This window comes from Mandrillus leucophaeus, unplaced genomic scaffold, assembly GCF_000951045.1.
Source record: "Mandrillus leucophaeus isolate KB7577 unplaced genomic scaffold, Mleu.le_1.0 Scaffold5, whole genome shotgun sequence".
In the NCBI taxonomy this organism is placed as follows: Eukaryota; Metazoa; Chordata; class Mammalia; order Primates; family Cercopithecidae; genus Mandrillus; species Mandrillus leucophaeus.
Genome location: NW_012105364.1, coordinates 13395175 through 13414319, shown reverse-complemented (window position 1 = coordinate 13414319; position 19145 = coordinate 13395175). Strand labels below are relative to the sequence as shown.

The 19145-nt window shown below is 36.0% G+C and overlaps 1 protein-coding gene across 1 annotated transcript in view; it reads left to right on the top strand.

Annotated features, from left to right (window-relative positions):
* Positions 1 to 19145, top strand: part of PTPRZ1 (protein tyrosine phosphatase, receptor-type, Z polypeptide 1) — a 90155-nt gene that overhangs the window by 58842 nt on the left and 12168 nt on the right. Inside the window, exons 9-17 of the mRNA XM_011995971.1 lie at positions 355 to 440; positions 2954 to 2974; positions 3142 to 3238; positions 5456 to 5538; positions 7280 to 7414; positions 7985 to 8119; positions 9165 to 9328; positions 10956 to 11091; positions 12775 to 12921. Of these exons, the coding sequence (XP_011851361.1) occupies positions 355 to 440; positions 2954 to 2974; positions 3142 to 3238; positions 5456 to 5538; positions 7280 to 7414; positions 7985 to 8119; positions 9165 to 9328; positions 10956 to 11091; positions 12775 to 12921 (1004 nt within the window). The remainder of the gene's footprint in view (positions 1 to 354; positions 441 to 2953; positions 2975 to 3141; positions 3239 to 5455; positions 5539 to 7279; positions 7415 to 7984; positions 8120 to 9164; positions 9329 to 10955; positions 11092 to 12774; positions 12922 to 19145) is intronic.

The window sequence follows — 19145 nt, the reverse complement described above, 5'->3', positions numbered from 1 at the left end:
CATGCAACATCCAGGCTTGTTAAAGAAAGTTGTCTATCAAAAGATGCAGTCCACTGATAAGGAGTGGGGCTATGGTGGTATTTATAAATTAACATTGAAAATAAATGATTTTATCCTTAGGGTATAGATGGAAAAGAGATTGCTGAACAAATCAGATTTCTGAAATACAGGTTTTGATTGATAATAAATGTAGAGAAAATCGATAATTGTTGCTTAACAATTGAATGCTGAGATTTAGTTAGAATTATACAAGTAATTGAACTTTGAAGTTGTTTCAGAAGCTACTTTATAAATAACAGGAACGTTTATTTCTGTTAAATTATGCTTTCTAACACAATTTTTTTATTCACGTAGATGATGTTGGAGCAATTCCAATAAAGCACTTTCCAAAGCATGTTGCAGACTTACATGCAAGTAGTGGGTTTACTGAAGAATTTGAGGTATGATTTTAATATGTCTATTTTAAATAATATATAGAAAATAGTATATTTTAAAGAGTCAGCAATAGACTATTTCTTGACCTAAAGATAGTGAAACCATTTGCATTTCTAGTAAAAATGTTAGTTCCATGATTACATATGTGTTTAGGAGATGTGTTATAGTTACCATCTAATTTAGAAAATTGGTTTTCTATTTTAAAAGCCAAGTTGTACTTGTGGAAAAATAAAAAGAAAAAATTGTTCATTTCCTTCCATAAAGTACAAATCTTTAATATTCTTTTTAAAATCTGGATTAATAACAGTGATCCTTTTTAATTTTCTAAATTATATAAATTATACTAAACTACTAAATTTCATGATTTCCAGCCAAATTACCTAAAAATTCTTAACTGTGATTTGTACACCAGTGTATGCAAAAGCATTTAGATAACACTTTCATTATACCAGGTAAAAAATGTATCTTCTTTTCAAGAAAATACGCATTTTTAAAAAAATTTTGAACTTCAAAATCAGTAAGTTTTTCCAATGGTATTCTGTTAAAATACTCTTAGATAGAAGGGCAGAGAAATTTACTGCAAATTTATCATGGCCCACTGAACTATCAGCTAAGTAGATTTTTCAAAATAGAGAGCTATAAGCACAAAGGTAACAATAAAAACCACAAAAATAAAAGCTATCCTTTGTGAACACCTTCTTATATGTCATTGGACTTTGTACTTTCACATTCAACTTTCACCCATTTCTGGGAGTTACGTGTTATTATTTCTATTCATGTTATTGATGAAATCAAACTTCATAGAACTTAATTAACAACTGATAAATAGCAAAGTTCGTGATTTAAAAACTCGTATCCTTTCTATTGTAGCTGTGAGCAGGCAAGCAGTCTTCAGCCTCCCCTCTGGCCATTCCCGACTAGAGAGCTTTCGTATTGCATTTTTGCTTCCCTCTTTCCTAACCCCAGTGGCTCTGTGGACCTCCCTCTTTGAAGTACTTTGAGCTGTGAGCCTAATCATAATATCCACTCTCTCCTGATTTTCTTTCCCCACTGCACCCAGCAATTGCTTCCCAGGACTCACACTCATCATGATTTATTTGGGGAGGCAAAATGTTATAGATTAGAAAGCTTTAAGAAATCAAAAGAAAGAGAGGTATGATATGTTTTTACTAACTTAAAAATAATAGAAGCCAATTTATTTGATTCTAAAAGAAATCTGAATCATAGCTACATTGAATAAGAAAGCAGTGTGAGGCAGTACTAAGATAAAGAATTACATGTCTAAAACATCAAATTATTTTTTATTATTTTGATAGACTAGAGGTTACGCATGCTATAGTGTTAACTCAATGTTAATTTCAGTGTTAACTGATAGACATTATCAGGCTAACATCCAACAAAATAAGAAAAAATAGACAATTTATAATATAAGTCACTGACAACATATGCAGATTCATGGTTTTCATAACTATAAAATCATTTTGAATAGTATTAAGCAGTCCAAAATAATTAAATTAATAACATAACCTCATGTTTTCACTTTAAAAGTTTTTTCTTAATTCCATCTCTTTTAACTCACTGCCTGATTCAAGAAAAGTTTTCATTAACTGAATAATTAGCTTAGTAACTAATAGTGTTATACCTTTTAAGTGGTTCATACATCAAATTGCTTTTAATTATTCAGAATGACTTGCTGCAAAAGAAGCCTTAAAAGGTTCTGTGGAGAGAGACTGGGCCAGTTGCTGATGAATCAGATTTGTATTTGGGTTATTGACTTTCTCAGAAATTACAAGGTTTTTATTTTATTGTATAATACTAAATAATTATAAATTCTAAACTGATATATATAGTTAGAAAATATTTCTGAAGGCATATTAACTCATTTTTCATAAAAAATTGGCAGAAATCAGTTTTCTGTACTTATTAAAATTTAAACAAAAAGATCTACTAATTAAATATTTAAAGGGTTATGCTATCTAAATTTTGTTACAAAATGATGTAGTGTGTATGACTTTTAAAATTTTTAGGAAATGATTAATGTTTTGATAGCCTTAAATCTGTTACAAACCACCTAATAGGAAGCTGTTTATTTTTTAAAATAACTCCCCCAAAAAATAAAAACAAAAAAGCATACCACTAATTCAGAGTTTCAAATAGTGCTACTACGGTCAAATAAAATAAAATTTGGATATTAGCCAATCTGACTAATATGACAAAATGTATCATGAAATATGTGGTTCCTCTCATCTGCATTTTTAAAATCATCATATTATGACGTCACTATCTCCTTTTAAAAGTGTTATTTTTTCTTTTACATAATCTTAAAGTTCCAAATTATGACATTTTGATTTGCATGCAACTGTTTGAAACATTCTGTTGTGTTAGTATTTGACAAATGTTATTTATTGCATGATCATAGTTTTCCATTGTAAACCTAATATGAACGCTTTTTTTTCTCATTTGTCGTGTGCTGTGGAATTTGATTTCTTTACTTTTTTGGCATTCATTCCCTCATTAGACACTGAAAGAGTTTTACCAGGTAAGGCATTATTTCACTGCATTTTCTTTTAGCCAAGAAGTAGTTGTAACATTTTAAAAAATTTCATTTGATAGATTATTGTGTTTGTTTTGTCTTCCTTATTATAATTTAAGGCACGTTGTTTGAAAGAATGTGTGTTAAAATGGTTTACATATAATTTTTTACAGGAAGTGCAGAGCTGTACTGTTGACTTAGGTATTACAGCAGACAGCTCCAACCACCCAGACAACAAGCACAAGAATCGATACATAAATATCGTTGCCTGTAAGTATATTCTTAAATTGGCTGTGACTTCAATATCATTGCCATTTTGGTCCCTTTTAAAAATGTCCTGAAGTCATCTGAGAGCTGACCTTAATGTGGCTATTTCGGGGCCTTTTTATCAGGGAATAGTAAGACTTGTGTTAGATAATATGTAGCATTATATCACTCTGACTTAAATTCCTTCAGCAATTAATAACATCTGTTTCATTTAAACAAAACAAACTTAGAATTTTAATCCAGTTCTTTCTTTTGTTTTTTCTTTCACGGACTGTACATCTCCCTTTGTGGTTTTTGTCGTTATATATACGACTTGGTCCTATTTTCACCTAGGATTTGCTTACTTCTGCGTGAATTTACCAACCGAATGACATTTTCTTTCAACTTTCTCTTTTTTCTTCTACCTTTACCTGTTTCCTCCCTTTCTTAGCATTCTTTCTGGGGTCTTACAAAGAATTAGTTGGATTCTTTCTGTTAATTCTTTCTTTCTCTTTGTTTTCTTAGCCATTCTCTCTCCCTTTCTCTTCAATGAGCAGCTATCTGGCTATTTTCATTAGTGCAATTTTACCTAATATTTCTGTATGAAATTACTATCTTTCTTCTATCTTCTTACAGCACTTCTGGTTGCATTTATTCCCTATTATTTTTGTTTATATTCCCCTTCATCTCCTAAAATTCATCTTCATGTTCCCTCCCTACTCCACAAACAAACGAATGAACGAACAAATAAACATTCTACTTATACCTTTTCTATATATTCAGTGGTGTGGCCCTTCCTGGCTTCATAGGAGCGTGGTATTACCAATGAGGTTATTTAAATTCTGGTTTCATTCTAGTTCTGAAAACTGATGGAGCTGCACTCTTTTCCCTGTTACTATCATGATCTCTTATATAGTTTGTACAGATGTTGCCTTTGTTTCCACAGAGTTTACACTGATTTTTATTTTTTAGTAGAGGGCTTTATATTTGTCTTCCTGAACTGCGTCTTCCCTGCCTACACATAAAACTCACCTGCTTCTTGAGATAAAATTATTAGACTTTCCTCTACAAGCTAAATAGAACATACCCGTCAGGTAATTAAGGAGGGGACAGAGATTAACATTTGATGAACACCTACTATGTGGCTGGCACTGTAAATAAGTTATTTCATTTAATCCCTGAAACAACCAGGCAAGATAGGAAATTTTCCTATTTTAGAGATAAAGATAAACAATCCAGAAATTCTAAACTATTAAAACCAAACTACAAAAGTAGATCACCCTGACCTTGAGACCCATCTGTCAGTTGCCATACATCTATTTGCACATACATTCCTGTATCAGTATGACCTGTAACCATCACAGGAGTTTTCATATCCCAGAGTATTTCTTTAACTTGTTATGGTTTGGTCTGTATTCACTTCTTCATCCTTGAAAAGAATAATCTTCCCAGTGAAACTACCGTGTTTCCTTCAAGTAATACTTTATTTTTCCAAATAAATATAGTTTTTCTGTAGAACTGAATTTAATCTTAAACTCCTTTAATCATACTTTGAATTCCCATAGTTATACCGTATATCAATTACCAGATTTTGCATCCATCCTGTTTTAATTGGCAGTGTGTTATCTACCTCCTCTGTGCTTGGCCAGCTGTTCTCCTGCCTCCTTTTGAAGCAGTTTCTCTTTGAGGCTCCTCCTGAAAGAGCTGTTTGCTGTAACTATTCACATAAACTTCCTAGGGAACCTTTGGCTTTCTTCTCTGTCTCTTCTTCCTTCATCAGCCTCCTGTTCATCCTTCCCTAGCTTTGTGAGCCCCACCCCACCGCCCGCCATCACGTTTCCGTCTCTTTGAGAAGCTCTCCACTGTTCACAGCCCTTGTAACCAACCTTAAAATTCCATCTAAGAGACCAACTTCAGACGTCAACCTCTATAGAAACTTTTATCTCAAACCAGAACAATTTATATTTTTATATCCTTCTACTACATTGCACCTCTCACCTGACACCTGTGTATATACCCTAGTTTCACCTATTACCTTTGAAATGTTCCTGAAGGTGGAGATTCTTTTTATATTTGTCTTTGTTATCTTTGTCATCTCTGTATCCCCACAAAGCCTATTAAAGTAAGTGATTTATTGCGTTGATTTTAATGGTATGAAATAAATTATTATGCAAATATGAATGATCATTATGCTGAAAAGTAGTCTGTGCTACAATGAAATATATTCTTTTTGTATTACAGATGATCATAGCAGGGTTAAGCTTGCACAGCTTGCTGAAAAAGATGGCAAACTGACTGATTACATCAATGCCAATTATGTTGATGTAAGCATGTTTTAATTGAAAATTTTGTAGAAATTATATTAGACTGAATTATTATACCATAATACCATACATACATACACTAGTGCTTAATGTTATGTTATTTGATAGAGAATAAAAATGGTAAATTAACAGTAAATAATTTTTAAGAGAGCCTGTGGCTAAAACATTTCATATTGAATGATACTCAAGCTATTTTACTTGGTTTATCTCCTGAGTGAGGAAAGGAATTCATGATTGAGTGTACCTTCAGGGTAGAATAGGTAGATTCAGAAAGGTTTCTAACTCTTTAAATGTGAAGAGCAGGGCGAATACTTATTTTAAGTTTCCATTAACTCCTGGCACAATGATGTGCATTTAGCAGATGAACAAAAAAATGTCCATAGTAGTAGTGATTAAAAGGCCAATATGATTATTAATCCAGTTATCAAGCTTTATAATTTTGGGTATTCCTCAGGATACCCAGCTTTGTGAAACTTACTGGGACTCTCCAGAGACTGTACACCACTCACTAACTTATTGGTTTTTCACTGAGATCACCTGAATGTCAGCGGAACTCAGTTATTTCCCTACCACCCACCTCTCAGTCTAGCTGGCTTCAGGTTAATACTGTGTGGAACACCGAATTCAAATAAATGAGTACATAAGTATAAAGTGGGTTTGTTACAGGCAATTGTTTCCTGCTTCCTGCGGAGGAAATATGCATGTCAGAATGAACATGAGATCTGGAGTTAGAACTGATTTTGAATCCCATCTCTGCCACTGGCTAGCTGTGGGACTTTGGAAAGCCCCTTCACTCCTCTGAGCTTTAGGTTCTTCATCTCCACCTCAGGGTTGATGCTTCCATTTTGTGTAGATGAAAGATTAAAGTTCATGTTCTGTATTAGTCTATGAAGGACATTGCTATGAAGGAATACCCAAGACTGGGTAATTTATAAAGAAAAGAGGTTTAGTTGACTCATAGTTCTGCATGGCTAGGGAGGTCTCAGGAAACTTACAGTCATGGTGAAAGGCACCTCTTCACAGGGCGGCAGGAGAGAGAATGAGTGCCCAGTGTAGGAGGAAAGCCCCTTTTAAAACCATCAGATCTTACGAGAACTCACTCACTCTCATGAGAGCAGCATGGGGGAAACCACACTCATGATTCAATTATTTCCACCTGGTTCCCCCTACAACACACGGGAATTATGGAAACTGCAATTTAAGATGAGATTTGGGTGGGGAAACAGCCAATCCATATTATGTTCATAAAACATCTTGTACAAACTGGGACACAGTGATGAATGGCTAATAATGATTAGCACTTCTCAGTACCTTGGAGTTAGGAGGTTACACTCCAGATGCTTTTTTAGCTGCTGTGGACATTCAAGCCCATTGCCTAAAATACATTTCAAAGCAGTGCTATTAAAGACTTGATTTTAAGCATAACAAATGGACTGCAAATGGATTAAATACACTTGGAATGCAAATGCACAGAATTATAGTTGTGTCAAAGCAAAGAGAGCTTTTTTTTTCTTTTTTTTACAAAATTGATAGGGATCCTTCTGCTTCCTAACCAAGAGTATTTTCTAACCAAGAGTAGCTATCTTAGTTAGTACCATCAAATTTCTCCAACTTCTCAAGTTTATTTTTTATGGTTTTCTTTTATAGAAAAAGTGTGCTGACCTTAAAAACTTAGGTATTGTACAGTTAAAGATGACATATAAATCAGTTAGTAGGAAACGTTTATCATTTAATTCTTCAGGGCTACAACAGACCAAAAGCTTATATTGCTGCCCAAGGCCCACTGAAATCCACAGCTGAAGATTTCTGGAGAATGATATGGGAACATAACGTGGAAGTTATTGTCATGATAACAAACCTCGTGGAGAAAGGAAGGGTATGTAGACAATCTGTTATGTCATCCCCTAAAAACTAATTAGAGGTACTTTAAATTAGTTTTAATAGAGTCAGCATTAGGAAGGAGCCAAAGTTTTGGGAGTTAGTTGATATTCTTTTCCAGTAAATATGACAGCTACAGGGAAACTGTTAATACTGTTAGTCAAAGGGTTTCATTACAAATCATGCTATCTGCCTTTTAAATGCATTCTTCATTCTGTGAGAGAAGTAAATGTGACTCATTGAAAAGCAATGTAGAGTGAAATCGATTTTAATTCACAGGACATGGATTTTAGTCTCGGCTCTGTAACCTGAATCTTCTGACTCACTTGCCTCATCTGAAAGGGGAAAATTTAGGCTACCTCATCTCGGTCTCGTTCAACTCTCAGATTCTGTCCCTAGGCTGCTCCACAACTAATTTCAATTGCTTATAAAAAAATAAAAAATAAAACATTTAGAAGAGTGAAGGAGTCCTTTCCTGTCACCATCTCAGAACTTTACTGATTTCAGGGTATGACTGTTACATGGAGCATTTGAAATACAGAAGTAACATCTACTTTTTCTTCTGCAGAGAAAATGTGATCAGTACTGGCCTGCCGATGGGAGTGAGGAGTACGGGAACTTTCTGGTCACTCAGAAGAGTGTGCAAGTGCTTGCCTATTATACTGTGAGGAATTTTTCTCTAAGAAACACAAAAATAAAAAAGGTGAATCAACAAATGAAGGACATAATGAAGTGAACAATGCATTTGGTCATTTTTTAAGTGAACGAGTGATAGAACCAAGAAAGGGTAAAAAGTATATAACTAAAGGCATTAAACATTCTTATAACAGGCCAAAAATTTGCCGAGTGTGGTGGTGCGCACTCGGGAGGCTGAGGCACAAGAATCACGATTGCAGAGAGCTGAGATCGTGCCACTGCACTCCAGCCTGGACAACAGAGTGAGACTCTGTAAAATAAAAATAAAAAAATTAAAAAAATAAAAAAAATTCTTATCACAGCTGCTGTCAGTCCTAAAGGTTTCTTTCAAGTCTCTAAATGCCCGCTGTGGCTTTGGAGCCAGACTGGTTTTGTTGCTGATGTTTACAGTGAATGTGATGCATGAACAGAAATTCCTATCTTGTGTGGCAACTGCATAGGATGACCCTGACATGATCCCAACATTCAACTAAAAAGAGTGGAGAGTGAAACAAGAAAAAGAAAACACGAAGAATAATGTGTACTCAGGTTCTTCAAAGAAACAGAACCAACAGAATAGAGAGATAGAGAGATTTATAATTTTAAGGATTGACTCACACGATCATGGGGATTAGCAAATCTTAAATTTGTAGGACAGGCTGGCAGCCTGGAAATGCTGGCAGGATCTTTACGTTGCACTGTGGAGAAGAATTCTTTCTTCTTCAGGTAACCTGTCCGTCTTTGTTCTTACAGCCTTCAAGTGGTTGAATGGAGCTCACCCACATTCTGGACTATGATTTGCTTTACTCAAAGTCTACTGACTTACATGTTAATCACATCTAAAAAAAGTACCTTTCCAGCAACATTTTCTGTGACTAGTGTTGACCAAACAATGGGCCACCATAGTATAGCCAAGTGGATACAAAATTAATGATCACAACTGACACTCTACTTTTTTTCGTTCATTATGGACCCTCAACATCAAATCAAACTATAAGTCCTGACTTGCTGTTTAAGAACCGTGTGTGTGTGTGTGTGTGTTTGACTGTTATTAACTGTCTGAACTTTTCCAGGGCTCCCAGAAAGGAAGACCCAGTGGACGTGTAGTCACACAGTATCACTACACGCAGTGGCCTGACATGGGAGTACCAGAGTACTCCCTGCCGGTGCTGACTTTTGTGAGAAAGGCAGCCTATGCCAAGCGCCATGCAGTGGGGCCTGTTGTCGTCCACTGCAGGTGAGTCTCAGAGATGTACTTCTAAACCCATAGAACTGCTTATACTTGCAGAAAAGATATCAATGGAACAAAGCTTTTGCCAAAATGGGAATGATTTCTTGAAGTGAGGGTGATGAAATTATATGTTCCTTTTCATAAGTATTGATCAGTAGGAAATGAACATGCCAGACTCAGAGTTGGATGGCTGGATATTTCTAAGCACCACATATTTTTTGATGTTGATTATTTTATTTAATTTTTCAACTGGATTTCAGCTTATTAACTATTTGAGGCAGGTGGAACAATGTTTTTGTTGTTAAACCAGTATTTACCTCAACATATAACAGCATGGGATAAAAATGCTTGAGCTACAGCGCCTGTCCCTAGGAGTTAAAAGCCTTTTTTAGAGTTATTATGCCAGGCTTGCATCACAGAAGCCAAAACAGACAAATTGTGAGAAATTTGGCAAAATATATTTAAGTTGTTTTTAAACACTCTGGGACCAGAATTCCTTTTTCATTTTCTTGGGTTCTAATGCATTATATTGAATGTATTGTCAATTCATTGTTGCCAAGATTTTTTTAATTTCCAAGACCAGATCGATAAATGGAAATAATGATGTTTCAATGAAAGAGGAAAAATATGTTAAACATCCTTATTTAATGTTTTTAGTTAAAATAATAATAGCAGTTAATATTTATTGAGTGTTGACTGTGTGCCAAGCCTTGTGATCACAAAAGTCAAATTTGTTTCTATGTGAAGTATTGTTATCAAAGCAGCATGCTTTTACAGAAGCAAGTGTTTGCCTTTGATATATAGCTTACCTAACACATTCTAATTACCGTCTCAGGAGTTAAATTTGAGAGACCCATCTTGAGGTTTTTTAATCTGTTAGCCTGATTATAAACTGAGGAAAACAGGAAGATGCAAGAAAAATAGTGTTGAAGGTCAGGGATTGTTTCCTAGCAAACGGAGAAGGACCAGGCTATTGTGCAGAGCAGGTGCTAATTTTCCACTCTAGCACTTCCTACTTGTCGGAACATTTGAAAAGAATCCCTGTCTGTGAATTCTGTCCCTCTGCTAGAGGCTTTGAAGAAGTCGATAGATAATGGCCCTTTAGAAATAACTGAAGTCATGCTTTATTCCTCACAATCTCACTGAAATGATATTTTCAGCAGAAAGCTTTATCAAATTCTTTTTCCCATTAACACGGAAACCTTTACAAACGTGTCTACCTGGAAACGTAGACCTAGGGACCTTCTCTTTTCAGAATTTGGTGAAGCTGAAGCTTTCATTTTGTCAGATTAAATGTCTATTTGCCACACTCTGATACATAATATTTTCATTGTACAATATACAATGAATAATAAATATCTTTTTTTGAAAATTTTAAAATCTCCAACAGAAATAGTGAAGTTGTTTTGCAATTAGACACATGACAAAACATTAGAAAGGGCACTTTTAAATTTGTTGTTTAAAGCATTATGCTTAACTACTAAACTGTTTACAGTATTGAATTGCTATATTTATTGTGTGGTTCACTTGCTTGAAGAAGGAAGTTAATCAACATGACAACCAGTAGTGATCTATTTTTCAAATTTATTTTATGCTTAACATTGAAATATTTATTTCCTTGTCTTCTCTTCAGTGCTGGAGTTGGAAGAACAGGCACGTATATTGTGCTAGACAGTATGTTGCAGCAGATTCAACACGAAGGAACTGTCAACATATTTGGCTTCTTAAAACACATCCGTTCACAAAGAAATTATTTGGTACAAACTGAGGTATGATTTTTAAAAGGATAACTTTATTCATCTAAGGTATGGAAACGTCACTAAAATGTAGGTGTATTCATCTCCCAGGACTGCAAAACAAAGTAATACACACGGGGTGGGTTAGAACAACAGAAGTTTATTGTCTCATAGTTCTGATGTCTGCAGGCCCATGCCCTTCCAGAAGCCTCGAGAAGATTCTTCCTTGCCTCTTTCAGCTCCTGGTAGCCCCATGCATTGTTTGGCTTGTGGCAGCACAACTCCACTCTCAGTCTTCACTTGGCTGTCTCCCTCCGTGTCTGTTTCTGTAACCAAATTTTCCTCCTCTTATAAGCGTACCAGTTATCCTCCTCCTCCAGTTGATCTCATCTTCACTAATAACATCTGTAACAAACTTTTCTACAAATAAAATCACACTCTGAATTATCAGGGGGCTAGAACATTAATATATCTTTGCAGGGGGACACCATTCAACCCATAACACCAGTAACTGCAGCTATGTCATGAATGAGCCAGGTAAATTTTGTCTATTTTGTGACCCCAAATAGGGAATACCCTTTAAAATGACACTGGTCACAGAGAAGATACAGCAAAAGTCTAAGTAGAGTGGTTCACACACACCCTTGCTAGCAAAAATCTCAAGTTCTTCATACACATAGTGGATGAATGGATTCTTTTTTAAAAAAAAATATAAATTATGCTTAAATTATATCCATTTTAAGCCCATATAGTTTACCCATAAGTGACAGAACAATGTCAGCAAATCTGCATTTTATCTTCACTATTTCTAAATAAAAATGAACTTAAATGGAAACCTATGAACGGTAGCTTGAAAGCAATCAAAAACACATGGCTGAGTGGGCTTCAAAACGAAACTACACCAACCTTCCTTCCATCAATTATCCTGAGCAAACTTAAACAGGGACAGAAAACCAAATACCACATGTTCTCACTTATAAGTGGGAGCTAAATGATGAGAACACATGGAGACATAGAGGAGAACAACATACACTGGGGCCTTTCAGAGGTTGGAGGGTGAGAGGAGGGAGAGGATCAGGAAAAATAACTAATGGACTAATGGGTACGAGCCTTAATACCTGGGTGATGAAATAATCCGTACAACAAACCTGATGACACAAGTTGACCTGTCTAACAAACCTGCACATGTGCTCCTTTACTTAAAATAAAAGTTAAAAAATGACATTCTGGTGATACAAGACCAAGGAAGAGTTCCGTATATGAAATATCAGAGAACTATTAACAACTTTATATAAAATTGAGTTAAGGTATATATGACAAGTGAAAAGGAGAGTTGGCATTGCCAGAAGGAGTAGGCCCACCAGAAGTATAGAAGTCAGGAGAGGCCTCTCACAAAGTGTAGAGGTGTCAAGTTTGAAGGATAGGCAGAGAGGACATTGCTTTGCCTTGCCAACTCTTCCTGCCTCCTACCCTATTGTGTGTTGCCAACAATGCACAATAAATGCAGAGGTAAGGAATGAGAAGAGGTTCTTTCTTCTGTGACCACTTCCTTTCCTCTGTCTGACTTCTTTTCAGGTTTAGTAAGCAATCTTTTTTGTGGATCTTCCCCCATTCTCTAAAACTCTCCTTGTCTGTCAATGGAAGGTACTATGTTTGTAGGTAGATACATATGAGGAAAACTTGAAGTAATGTTTCTTATTGTCATTTTTTTGCCAGGAGCAATATGTCTTCATTCATGATACACTGGTTGAGGCCATACTTAGTAAAGAAACTGAGGTGCTGGACAGTCATATTCATGCCTATGTTAATGCACTCCTCATTCCTGGACCAACAGGCAAAACAAAGCTAGAGAAACAATTCCAGGTGAGTCCTCTTGGAAGCCTCTTGGATGTCACTACAGAACTGAATGTCCCTGCATCTTCTCATTGAGTTGACAGGGTCATGTTGAGTGGGCAGTGTGGGTACAATGGCTTTGTATTTGAGCCATCGTTGTTCCTTACTGTGGGCTACAGTGCCACATGGTAAATTTCAAGGAGAAATATAATTCTGAGTAGCAAGAGGAAAAGTTCTCAGAAACTTTAAACTAACTTTTATAAATGCAAACTTGGTCAAGAAAAGAGGGGCATAGAGCATAACAGAATGAACAGAAAGAACTTGTAAAACAGACTATATAAGTGCTCTTTTTACTTTGAAAAAAAGCAGACCACTTAAACATGAGTGCTGTGGCTCAGGCTGTTCCTGATACTCTTTGGAAAAAACTGTGTCTCACTTGAAACCCCTGGACCAGAGTAGTCCACACTGGAATAATAGCTTCTTCAACCCCAGTTTCTCCCCCTCACCCTGTCTCAAGGCCATAAGCCAGAGACAAGAGCATGTTTTGTCCATATTGTACTTCCCACAATACCAGCCTTCTGACTTTCAGAAATCAGTAGGCAAAGAATTCAGAAAGCAGGTGTTACCGGACCTGCCAGCTGAGACCAAAGCATTTGCAGAATCATAGCTTTCCACAGGAATGGGGGCTATATTATTTCACTCCACATTGTTCCTGTGCTATCCGCTTACTTCTCAGAGTTCCTGGAGAAATAGGGCCAAGTTTTGAAGAATGAATATCTAGGAAGAATTCGGAAGACCTTAGGAAAACCCAGGAGAGTTAACAAATGTTGAGATTTCACTTATTCTCCTGCTTTGCTCCCCAGTCTATAGCATAGGTTGTTAGCCACCATGAATTCCTTTGGACCGTTTGCCTTTTAAATTACTGCATGGTGTGCCTTTGGAGGTGTAAGAGAAAGATTGGGGTCAGTACTGAGCTTAGAACCTGTTGTCAGAAAGTCATACATATTTTACTCAGCCAAGCTTAGCTCAGTCATAAAGGAATGCCTTAGTGGGGGAAAGAGTATGCAGTTGGGTTTCAGATAATAAAGAAATGTTAAAATGTAATTAAGCTGTAAAGATATCTTTTCCCTAAATAAATTACACACACACACACACACACACACACACACACAATTACCCATTTTAACAAAACTCTCATTTATGATTTGCTCCTGTGTAGTTGCATTAAAAAAATGATATGGTAAGCTAAATAATCCAGGATCAAAATGAAAATATTAACTATAAGGTCAGAATTCAATTGAAAAGAGAGATATTTTACTCTCTTTCCTGTTAGCATCATAAATAGGGAAATGTATTTGTGTGTATGTGTATGCACTATCCCATAAAAAAGATATCTATTCAAGTTTATCCGTAGAAAATTTCCTTGAAATAAATTGAATATCTGTTTATTCAACAACTACTTATTAGACACCTACCAGATGTCAGGCTTTTGTGTTATTAGGATGCAAACATGAATTTATAAAATAAATAAATAAAGCACACCCAGCTCCTAGTCTTATGGTGCCTACAATCTAATAGAAAATACAGGTAAGAAAACACAAACAGGCCAGGTGCAGTGGCTCACGCCTGTTATTCCTCTGTTTTGGGAGACCATGGTCAAGAATTTGAGACCAGCTTGGGCAACAGAGCAAGACCCTGTCTCTATAAAAAAATTAGCTGGGTGGGTGGCATGAGCCTGTAGTCCTAGCTACTCGGGAGGCTGAGGTGAGAGGATTGCTTGAGCTCAGAAGTTCAAGATTACAGTGAGCTATGATTGTGTCACTGCACTCCTGTCTGGGAGATAGAGTGAGACCCCTGTCTCTAATAAAAAAAAGAAAGAAAGAAACAGATAAACACAATAGTTTGAAAAATGTCATTATAGAAGTAAAACAGGATGCTGTAGGAGTACAGATAAGGATGCAACTTACCAGGGGAGAATTGTGTAAGATATATTTAAGAGTTGAACACAGGATTTGGTGATTCATTGGACATTGCAGAGAGAGAGGAGAGAAAAGACACAAGCATAACTACTCAGATTCTGCTTGGGCACTGGGAAAGTGTGATGTCATTCACCAGGAAGAGGAGGTGGTACATGCTTGAAGGGTGTAGTGAGGGAGAAGACGGTGAGATATTTCTAAATCTACCTTATTTTTAGGTTCTTGGGAGATGTCCCAATAAACATGTATACTTGGCAGTTGGATACTGGGTCTGAAGCATAAGAGAGGTCTGGCCTGAAGAAATAGATTTGGGAGTAATCAGCTTAGACATGGTTCTTTGAAGACTTGGAATTGGATAAGATAACCAATTAAAAATGAAATGTCTAAGAAAGGTTAGAAAGGATTACTTAAGAAAAGATTTTAATTAACCAACGAATGGCCAGCCCACAAATAAAGGGGGAAAAGTGGCATCAGAAGGTGGGAGAAAATTTGGGACAGCGGGGTATACTAGGATCCAAAGTAAATAATGTTTCTTGAAAGAGGAAGTGAACAGAGATGGCAAGTGCTAATGACAAATCAAGTCTGTTGGGAATGGAGGAGGCCATTGGATTTAGAAATAAGTCGTTGATGACCTTTGCCTAAGAGCCATTTGGAAAGTATAGCATTGATGCCAGATTACAGGGAGTTAAGGAATAAATGGATTTGAGGAATTAATGACAATTATATAGCTCTTAAAAATGTTTACTCTGCTCAAGCCTGTAATCCCAGCACTTTGGGAGACCGAGATGGGCGGATCACAAGGTCAGGAGATCGAGACCATCCTGGCTAACCCGGTGAAACCCCGTCTCTACTAAAAAATACAAGAAACTAGCCAGGCGAGGTGGCGGGTGCCTGTAATCCCAGCTACTCCGGAGGCTGAGGCAGGAGAACGGCGTGAACCTGGGAGGCGGAGCTTGCAGTAAGCTGAGATCCGGCCACTGCACTCCACTTTGGGCGACAGAGCGAGACTCCGTCTCAAAAAAAAAAAAAAAAAAAGTTTACTCTGGACAGAATGTTTAAGATGACTATAAGAAAACTTGGAGTTAGAGAGTAAGATTTGGGGGATATTTGTCTGGGCTTTCTTTGCTTATGTTTTAATATGAGACATGGGAGCTTCTTTAAAAACTAATGGGAAGGGAGATAATTGGAGTGTGCAGAGACCCTGAGTGGTACAAAGAGGCAGGATTCAAGACACAGTTAAAGGGATTAGTGTTCAAAAGCAGTAAAACGTAAATGTTTACAGTAGTACACGTATAGGCTCTAAGGCTGGAGGCTGAGAAAGTACTCTGTGGTTTCTATTCTCTGTGAAGAGAAGGTGAGTGTGTGTGCATGTGTATGTGGTGGGTGTTGTACATATATTCCTTTTTTAATTGAGACAGGTTCTCACTCTGTCACCCAGGCTGGAGTGCAGAGGCACAATCTCTCACTGCAACCTTCCTCTCCCTAGCTTAAGTGATCCTCCTACCTCAGCCTCCTGAGTGGCTAGGACTATAGCAAGTGTACAACCACGCCTGGCTAATTTTTAAAATATTTTTTGTAGAGATGGAGTTTTGCCAGGTTGCCCAGGTGGTCTCCATCTCCTGAGCTCAAGCGATCTGCCTGCTGTGGCCTCACAAAGTGCTGGAATTACAACCATGAGCCATTGCGCCTGGCCCATTGCACACATATTCTAAAATAAAACTGTTAATAGATGCAGAGGGAAAAGGGAGATAATTTCAAGGAATCTATATCATACCAATCATTTTCTCAGAATGTAATACAGTAAAAATTGGAAATTGACAATGAAAAGTTTCCCTAAAAAATTGGATATTTGGGCATTAAAAATACCCTTTTAAATAATATACATATTTAAGAGGAAATTATAAAATCTTTAGAACTAAAGGTCAAAAGAAGCACTACATAACATTTTGAAAGTTTTAAAAATTAAATAGAAAATTTAAATGATTAAATAAAGCTTTAACAAAACCTAATGCAGGTTCTGTCAAAAGACGATTAAAATAGATGAACCTGTGTCCAGATTGACAAAGGGAGGAAAGAATGTGAGTAAATAATATTGAGATAAAAAAGAGAGATATAATTTAGAAACATTTTTAAACACAAAAGCATATTATGAACATATTTGTGACAATACATTTGAAAACCTATATGAAATGAATAATTTATTGTATATTCTTAAATAACTAAAAGCATTCATTGAATTGTTTGTAACACAAAGGTTAAATGCTTGAGGTGATGGATGCCCCATTTACCCTCCTGTGATAATAATGCATTATATGCCTGTATCAGATAGCTCATGTTTTCCATAAATATTACACCTTTTATGTACCCAAAGAAATGAAAAATAGAAAAAATCCTAAAGGAAAAATATAATAAAAATACTCTAAAAATATATAGAAAATTTAACTAGGCCAATAGCCATTGAGGAAATCAAATGAGCCGCCTAAAATCCCACCTTCAAAATATAACCAGGCCCAAAAGAATTTGATGTCACATTTTGCCAATTTTTAAGGAACATAAAATTCCAAATGTTAGCATAAAAAATCCAGGTGAAAAACTAACCCAGCTATTTTATTGGACAAATATCACTTTGACACGAAAACTGAACAAAGGCAGAATAAGACACTTATAGACTGGTATCAATAATCTTATTTAAAATATCAGCAACTCAAATCCAGCAGTGTATTTCTTTAATATCATGAGCAAGTAGAGTTTATAGGGTTTATTCCAAAAATGAAAGATGGTTTAACACTGAAAAATATTAATATATTTACATACAGAAACAACATGACCCTGTCAATTAATACAGGAAAAGTAGTCAAATTATACATTGTTCAGTTAAAAAAAAAAAAAAACTCTTAGTAAACCAGAAATAGAAGAAAGCTTTCTTAGCCTTCTAGAAAGTGTCTATCATAAAACTACAATAAACATTATACATAAAAATTAAAATTGGAAATGCTCATAATAGATTCATGAAAAGATAAGGAAGGTCAATTATTGGCACTACTATTCAACATCATCCTGGAAATTGGATTAAACTAGAAAGATGTATAATGAGGCTGGGCGCGGTGGCTCAAGCCTGTAATCCCAGCACTTTGGGAGGCCGAGACGGGCGGATCACGAGGACGAGGTCAGAAGATCGAGACCATCCTAGCTAACACGGTGAAACCCCGTCTCTACTAAAAAATACAAAAAACTAGCCGGGCGTGGTGGTGGGCGCCTGTAGTCCCAGCTACTCGTGAGGCTGAGGCAGGAGAATGGCGTGAATCCGGGGGACGGAGCTTGCAGTGAGCCGAGATCCGGCCACTGCACTCCAGCCCGGGCGACAGAGCCAGACTCCGTCTAAAAAAAAAAAAAAGAAAGAAAGAAAGATGTATAATGGTAGAAAAGGATTTGCAGATAGATAATATAACCACCTGCAAAGAATATCGAGAGAAACAAAAGAGAAAATAATTATCTTTAATTAGAGTTTAACAAACATACATAAAAATCAATAGCATTGTTATTTGTTAGCTTTGAGTGATTAGAAAATGTATTAGAACAATAAAAAACCCAATCATTAACAACAATAACAAAACAGTAGCAAAAACTTCATCATCTCAAAAAAGACACTTAACAAAATGTGCAGTAAATATAAAATTTATAAAAGTAAATTGAAGAGCATAAAATTAGGCCCAAATAAAATATAATGTTGATACATGGAAATATTAAGATAGTGCTTCTCCTTACATTGACTATAGAAGTCAATGCAGTATCAATCGAATTTACGGCGGAATTTTTCATGGAAAATGTAGAACAGATTTTAATTTAGCATGGAAAATTAAAGAGCCAAAATATCTCATCCATACTGAAAAGGAAATAATAATACAAGAATTCTGTTGTACTGTATATGGAAGACTTATGATGTGATATAATAGTATTGGAAAATGGAGGAATCTAGCAGAGGAATGATGCATTTGAGGAAATCTATTATGTGGTAGAGATAACATTACATATCAGTGAAGAAACAGCAGACTAATCTATAAATAACATTGGGAAAATTTTCATGTCAAAAAAAGTAACATTGTATCTCTACCACTCCTCAAACATCAAAATGTATTCAAGGTGGATTAACTGCCTAAAGGTGAAGGCAAACCTTTATAACTATTGTAAGATCATTTTAGAAAAGAAAATATTGGGTTGGGCACAGTAGCTCACACCTGTAATCCCAATACTTTGGGAGGCCAAGGCAGGTGGATTGCT